General features: G+C 40.5%; 1 protein-coding gene across 1 annotated transcript in view; it reads left to right on the top strand.

The window, feature by feature from the left end:
- Positions 1–8,099, top strand: part of DROSHA (drosha ribonuclease III) — a 127,781-nt gene that overhangs the window by 93,772 nt on the left and 25,910 nt on the right. The window contains exons 23-25 of the mRNA XM_012807049.2: positions 1,745–1,804; positions 3,098–3,197; positions 6,687–6,789. Of these exons, the coding sequence (XP_012662503.1) occupies positions 1,745–1,804; positions 3,098–3,197; positions 6,687–6,789 (263 nt within the window). The remainder of the gene's footprint in view (positions 1–1,744; positions 1,805–3,097; positions 3,198–6,686; positions 6,790–8,099) is intronic.

The raw sequence follows: 8,099 nt of genomic DNA, 5'->3' as shown, positions 1-8,099 counted from the left end.
GAGCTAGTCCTGGGACCCCACTTCTCTGGCTATATCCTCTCTCTGGTTGGGTCATGTAGTTCATTACCTGAAATCTCATCTCAACACTAACCATCCATAAAGATTTATTACCAGCTTTGTCCTGTCCATGAGCAGTAGGTTGGTATATCCAGCTCTATACTGGATTTCTCCATTTGGATGTTTGATGGGCATTTCAGCGTTAATATGTCTAAAATGCACCCTCTTCTTCTCTCTCAAACCTGCTCCCCTGTTGTCCTCCCCTCCTTAGTATATGGTGCTGCCTTTCATCAGCTACTTAAGCTGAAGTCTAGGCATTGCTCTTCATTCTTTTCTTCCACTTAGCTTCCACATTCTAACTATCAACAGTTCTTTCCAGCTTTGTGTCTTCAAAATTTATCCCAGATCTGACTATTTCCCCTCACTTCCACCATGACCTCCCAGCCTAAGGCCTCGCCTGGGTAAGTATCCTGGGCCTCCTGCAGTAGCCTCTCGGAGCTTCTCTTTCTTGCACTCATTCTCTGCATGGCAGCTGGAGAGGCCTTTTAAAAACCCAAATCACTTCATGTCACGTCTCTGCCCATCCAAAGAGACTGAGGAATCACTTCAGCATTGGGAGAAAGTTCTCCATTGGACTTACTGAGAGGCAGCAGGAAGTTTTCTGTGGGCTGCCTTCCTGGTCATTTCAGCTTTATACATGGACATGAGAAACTAGCAGACCGTGAAGTTGACGGCATCATATAGCTAAGATACATTGGCCTGTGGTCTATTCACGGAGGGGGCTTCATAAAGAAGACCCCGTTTTCAGTAGGCGTTGGAGGACAGTAGATTTTCAGTGTGACTCAGTGGAAAGCTCCAGGGCAGCAGAGAACTTGGCCTGAACAGAGGCACCGAGTGGTTTGGGGGATTCCTCTTTGACGAGTAGTGGACAGTGTCGGAGGAGGAACTTGATGTGTTAAGTGGGAGAAGACGGTAGTGGGTGCGGAGGCTGAAGAGGCAGGTTAGGCTTCCTTTGGAAGACTTTATTTATTTATTTATTTGAGACAGAGCCTCAAGTTGTTGTGCTGGGTAAAGTGCTGTGGTGTCACAGCTCACAGCAACCTCCAACTCCTGGGTTTAAGCGATTCTCCTGCCTCAGCCTCCCAAGTTCCTACAGGTGCCTGCCACAACACCCGGCTATTTTTTGGTTGTAGTTGTCGTCGTTTGGCAGTCCTGGGCTGGATTTGAACCCGCCAGCTCTGGTATACGTGGCTGGTGCCTTAGCTGCTTGAGCTACAGGCACCGAGCCCTTTGGAAGACTTTAGATGGTGGGTGGGGTGTGAGAGTACGGGTGATGAAAAGCTGTGTTTAGTAGGTTATATCAGAACTGACTTTTCAGTGGTCAGTTTTAACTCTCACTAGAATGCATTCTCCTTTCTTTCCTTTCTGTTTGGTGCCTGATAGTGGATGGCTATTTCTACAGTTGTTAGTGAGAAATAACCTTGACTCTCTGGGTGCTTTGACAGCAGTTCCTGGGGAGGGAAGCCCACTTGTAGAAAGCCTGAACCACACATGTGAAGAAATGCCCTCTATCCTTTCCTGCTAGGCAGACCCCGGGTACCTCTGGGCTAAGACGGTGGTTAGTGCTCTTAATTAAGAGGAATACATAAGGTGTTTGATTACTAAAGGAGCCAGCCCTCGTGCATTCATTTCTTAGAAGGGGGTGAAAATTTGCTATTTTAAGCCATTTTTTTCATTCTTTCTCTAGGATTAACCACAATGAACGGTTGGAGTTCCTGGGTGATGCTGTTGTTGAATTTCTGACCAGGTAATTAGGCTTTGTTATAATTCCCCAATAATTACATTTTATAGGTAACATACTTATCCCATTACTTTCTTTGTAATCAGCTAAATAAAGTATTGAAACCCCATGTATTTTGTCTCTTTTGTAGAGCTTAAAAGCCACATGTCTGTGGCTTTTGCCCTGACAACTTGCACTCACTGGCGCTGTAATGAGCGAGATTACAAGATGAAAGGCTGGTGTCTCTGTCCTGTCAAGTATATGTTAAAGTTGCTTACAGCCACAAGAGATCAGCTTGTCTTGGTCTAGAATGCTTCAGAGCTTATATTCAATTTGTAAAGAAAGGGATGATATTTTGAAATGTCATTTCATCTTCTAGGATTTGTCTTTGATCCCTTTCTCACTCTGTTTGATCTCAAGGGAAGTAAAGCTTAAAAGTAATTTTAATGACCAGGTTTCTCTGTGTGTGTATGTGTGTTTTCTCTTTCCAGAAGTTTTAGGGTTCTTAATTTGGGGGTAGTGGTAGGAAAGTGTATTTTGTATTTCTATACAGCTTTTCTATACAGTTTCCCTTTTAGAGGGAGACCTCACCTGCTTCTCTTGGAACTCTCTTGAGCTATTCATATTTTTATTCTCTTTAGGTCATTTCTTTTTGCAAGAAGTACACAGTGAGGAGAAGAGGCTCTTCCCTAAGCCTCTAAATATCAGGGCTTAGTGCCCTGATCAGCAGTAGGTCTTACAAATGGTGTGCAGTTGGGGAGTGCTGCGGTGGTGACCCAGCCTGGCTGTCCATGTGGCCTTTGCCAATCCCCACACGTTTCTGATCAGCTCCTCTAGGCTTGTCCTTGGGGCAGAGCCTGGTGTGAGTGCCACTCTCTGTTCTGTTCTGTCCCTGTCTGTGCTTGGGAAGAATATGGTACCCTGCAGTGCTGCCCAGGTCTTCCCAGAGTCCATCAGGGGCACCCACATCTCAACCCAAGGAAAGCCTTTGTTTCCAGCCCTGCCTGCAGAGTGCCAGACGTGGCTGTTCTTAGCAGTGTGTGCCTGAATGTCTCTGCTGTCATCAGCTTTCAGAGAAATCTTTTAAGAGAAATCCACGTGTAAACATGAGTGAATGATGAGTGCTTTGCGGTTTTAGCACATTCAGATACACTGTGCTAACCATTTAACTTTCAAAGACTTAAGCAAACCCTTCAGTTTAATTGAGAGACATCTATTGCGCAGACACTGCGTGCCAGCCCTATGTCTGCGACACAGAGCCAAAGCAGAATGTTGTGCTGTGTATTTATTGATGTGCTGCTTCTTTTTTTTCATTTGTAGTGTCCATTTGTACTATTTGTTTCCTAGTCTGGAAGAAGGAGGATTAGCGACCTATCGAACGGCCATCGTTCAGAATCAGCACCTTGCCATGCTAGCAAAGGTACACACAGAGCCTGGAGCATTCACAGTTGTGTCCTACATCCTCTCTTCCGTCCATGCCTAATTCTGCATTTGAATAAGTGACTCCTTAGGATATACTAAGTGATAACATTTTATAGACCAGGTATAGATGGGTATTTTTTGTTTAGGTTTTAATGATTCAGCCTTATTACTTCTGTTACCTTTGTGAGTTTCACTAGCAGCTAATGAACTCCACAGTGAGGTAACTTGAGAACAGATGAAGAAAAATTTGACAGATGTGCATGAACAGAGTTGAACATTTGAGGAAAAGAAACATGGGAACAAAGCAAAAGAAGGGAAGTATTCTGCATTTTCCCTTTGTGTAATATTCTGTAGTACATTTGTTTTTATTTACATTAACAAGCAAAATTATAGCTTTGAACAGAATATTCCAGACCATTTATGTCCACACAGGGAACGTTATAGACCTTTGAGAATCTCTAAACTCACAATTCCCATTAATTAAGATTTAGGGCTTAGGCTGTCCAGCTAGGCCTTGTTGACTTAGCTGAGTGACTAACAGAACTTTTTCTTGAATTCAGTTTGTGCTGGGCATTCCACTGACCTAATCTGGTTTGGTGTTCCCATCTCTGTGCAATGTCTTACTATGGTGAATTGTAGCAGAGAAGAACTTGAGTGCTTGTGCTGATTCAGCAGGGCTCCAGTTCACACCCCGCCTGCCCAGGGGCAGGGTAGCCGTGTACAAACTGCCATGTTTGTTGTTCTCTTCCTGAAGCCTCTGCTTTCTTATCTGTAAGATGGAAATGATATTAGCACCTGCCACCCAGCCTGCTTGTGAGAATGAAATCAGATGATGAGTTTTAATGATTCCATTTATAAAGTGGTTGCTATAATGCTTGTTCATAGTTATCACACAAAGATTAATAATTTTGTAGGAGCTAATTATTTTTATTGCTGTTTCCCTTGTTCGTGTGCTAAATATTCACATTTTTATAGCCATTTGGGCTTATTTAATAGATATACTTGTGGTTCTTAAATTTCCAAATATTGAGGATCCACTGGAAAAGGTTTTGTGGGTTTTTCTTGAATATCGCCTTACATAATTTATATTTTTTTCTTCATTTTGATATAAAAGTTGAAATTTGATAGAAAAGACTAGCTAAAACCCATCCTAGTTTTGTGACTGCTTTTTTATTTGATCTTGCCCAGGTATTAATTATATTCAAAACATGCTTAATTTTATCCCAGGTGTTAGCAAGAATGCATTGTTTTGTTTTATGTAATACCATTATTATCATAGTTACAGTGGTAGGCCTTGAACCATCTTTTGTGGCATTTGAGATTGTGAATAATGATGGCTTAATGAAAAACCGTGGGCTACAAGGTAAGCTAACTTGGTTTTAGCACATCATAAAGAATAAAATTTTGCAACTCTATGTAAAACTGTTTTAGTGTTTGGTTGATTTAATTGTCAGAGCGCTTCCTGATTGTTCATGTTAATGCCATTGGAGGTACATATCAATGAATAGATTGTCATTCCCTTCTCCATTATATTCTTTTTAGTTTAAGATATAATGGAATTGTAGAATTATTTTTCAGAGGCTTATAGGGAGGACATTTACCAACTATGGGAAATTGCCATAGTATGAAAACAGAAGCTACTGCACAACCCATCGGGTGCTGTGCACAGCAGGAGTGATGACAGAGGCGGCCACTTTCTCCCTTCTGGGGTTTCTATACGATTTCCTCCACAAAGCCCAAGCCTTGCTATTCTCATCGTATTCACTCATCTGCTCCAGCAGATGGCTGTGGGGGGTCCTAACTTTGTTCTGAGTAGACCAGTGGTTTTTTAACCACTTGGGAGTGAGGGGAATTGGTGGAGAATTATTGACTCCATTCAGAATTTAATGAAAGCTCAAGGTCAGCTCACCAGACCAATGAGCATCTTAACATACACGGGAGACTACTACCCTCTCCCTTTAAAAGTTCCTCTGATGCCTACTTGGAAAAATAAGGATATACAGTAGAGACTGGGGAAAGTTGGAAAATTCACAGCACTCCATAATACAGTCATTGTTTATAAGATAAAATATGGCTTGCAGTCTGCTCTCAAGCAGGGCTCCAGAGATAGCAAACAATTGAGTTTTCCCAGTGAAGTTGTCAAATGGATGAAATTTACATATTCTAGTATAAAGTCTTGTACTTTGGGATCAATTTTTAAAAAGAGATGTTTTCTTCCTGTTGCATTTGTGGTTGTCAGAACTCTCATTTGAGTATATTTTATACTCATGGTTTTGTAACAATTACAAAATACTATAGCATATATGTCTTGTTTTTATTTGTTGGTCTTTTCCCAATATAAATGAGCATGAATATTCAGCATACATTCTGAGACACAAAATCTCCATGTCTTCTATCTGAGGACTAACGAAATGCATAGTGGCCTCGGTTGTTCATTGACTTGTGTCTTGTTCCATATTATGTGGCATGTTATTGCTTAGTAAGTATTTATTGAATTGAATTACGTGGTAATGGAAACAAATTTATTGCATATTTATGCAGTGTTCGTATCTTATTCCTTTTATGGAAAGAATTATGATCTCCATTTATTCAATCTCAGGAGTTTTATAAAAAAATATTCATTTATATTGTGTTTAGTTCTGAAAGTAGAATTGATTTGTATGTTAGAATACCAGAGGATAAGAAATAAACAGCTACAGAGATCAAGGTAAAGGGAAAATATGGAGTAAGACAATGAAATGCAGCCAGAGGTAAAGTTAGTCTATACTGATGTATTTATAAGTCCCGTACCTAGAACTGAGCCACAACTTTGGCTCTATACTTTCCTGAGACCAAATCAGAAAAGGAAACATAATTCACTATAGATAATACTCTCAGAGCCCTGTAGATCAATCTAATTCATTGTCTGAACTTAGTTTGCACAGAGAGGAGTAGGGAAAGCTCATGAAGGGGACACAGGTGCAAATACAGAGGGCACCCACAATCCTCACCAGATTAGAAAAAAAAGATTTAGAGGTACAAGGCATTTTGAAGTCTTCTGAGGGACTCCGTTTACTCCAGCACGTAAAAGTCTGTTTTGTATGGTGCAGACTATCAGTACTACACAACTCTGGAATCAGAGAGGTATAACTGACTTCCAAAACTTTGGGTTATGTTTGTGTCCCAGGGGTCCGTGCTCTTGTAGCAGAGTCTTATTCCAGCTTAGGCTTGTGTGCACTCTGCACTTAGAAAGCTCAGCTCTGATCAATTCTGAGCCCTACCTGAACTATGGGAGTTCATAGAAGCCTGTTTGGGAAAGAGTCTAGTTAGTCAAAACAGAAGTCTAAGTATAGGATTCCTAATGCATGGGGGACTAAGTCCTCTTAATGTACTAATACGAGGCCAGTGGATTTGTAACCATCACCTTCCCTTCCCTGGGAGATGCTGCGTTATTACAATTAAGATTTTGGCTGACTCTTTCTTGCTTTTGTAATTTTGAATTTTGTAGAAACTTGAACTGGATCGATTTATGCTGTATGCTCATGGACCTGACCTTTGTAGAGAATCAGACCTTCGGCATGCAATGGCTAATTGTTTTGAAGCATTAATAGGTAATTTATCTTTTCATATTCTACATTCTTACATGTCTAGACCATCTGGAGTACACGTAAAATTCAGTGTGGGAACTTGGGACAGAATTACTTGTTCCCAAAGTGTGTGAGGTCCCTGGTACGATCAGTACCCACTGCCCTGTATTATAGTTTTTCAGTCCTCCAGATGGTGATCATGTTCTCTGGCTTTTACAGTCTTGGTGCCCGAATTGGAATCTGGTATCATGCAGTTGCTTAGTAAGTGTTGAATGACTCGAAATGAAGTGGATTAATATGGAGATGGATGACTTTCCAGATTTGATTCAGAATCATACACATAAATAAACAGAAACTGGGTCATTGAAGACTCTTGTGTTGTTTTTGAGTACATTTTAAACTATTAGCAGTATTTTCTGATTTAAACGTCATGAAAACACTACATCTTTAAAATCTAGGCTTGCCTCTATATAACTATTATTTATTCATTTGAAGCCAGACTGATGTAGACACCTCACTCCTCACCCAGACACTTTGCTTCCTCAGCTGCTTTTTGACTCACCAGAATGCAGTTAGCAGTTGGTATAGGAAAGTTATGAAGAGTTAATTAGCTGGTGATTGCAAGTATGCTTTACGATGAAATGTTACAGTAGATTGACAATTTGATATTTTTAGGTAAATGATCAAGTACATTTTACTTTCAAAGGCCTTTGTACTTATCATTTTCGCCCCCTTCCTTTGAAAATGAATATAAAAGCTTTCCATTATAGTTTCATGGTGATGATAGTAGCAAGAGAATGTCTAATAATTATCCACAGTCTTTTCACAGCTATGTCTATTTTTCACAAATATGTCTGTTTTCAGGGAGTTTGACATGTGGAATTACTGTGCCCTGTACACATAATATTTTTGACAGTTGGTGTTAGCATTGGCTCCAGAGCTAGGCAGTTAATTCAGTTCCCTGCTCCATCATTTATCCAATACATGTCTTTGTCAAGTTATCTGCTCTCTTTGATCCTCAGTTTTCTCATCTGTGAGATAGGATCACTTACCTCCTTGTAAAAACTTACACAGAGCTGGTGTCAAGATCTTTTAATCTAACTCTGACAACATCTAATCGAGAACAAAGTTTCACTTGTTCAAGCTCTCCCTCAAATCAACCTAATACACAATATGAGCCTGAGTCTTTTCCAACATACTCTACCAAGATGTCCTGTGAAGAGAAAGATGAGAATGCTTGGCATGGTCCCCAGGGCTTAAGTAGCCTCCAAACCCCAGAAGCTACTACCGTTACTACTGTTATTATCAATATTGTTACTACAATTATTGATAAG

Source organism: Otolemur garnettii, unplaced genomic scaffold (genome assembly GCF_000181295.1).
Source record: "Otolemur garnettii isolate 467f Iridium unplaced genomic scaffold, OtoGar3 scaffold00063, whole genome shotgun sequence".
Classification (NCBI taxonomy): Eukaryota; Metazoa; Chordata; class Mammalia; order Primates; family Galagidae; genus Otolemur; species Otolemur garnettii.
Note: the sequence above shows the minus strand (reverse complement) of the source record. Positions and strands in the feature narration are given on the sequence as shown.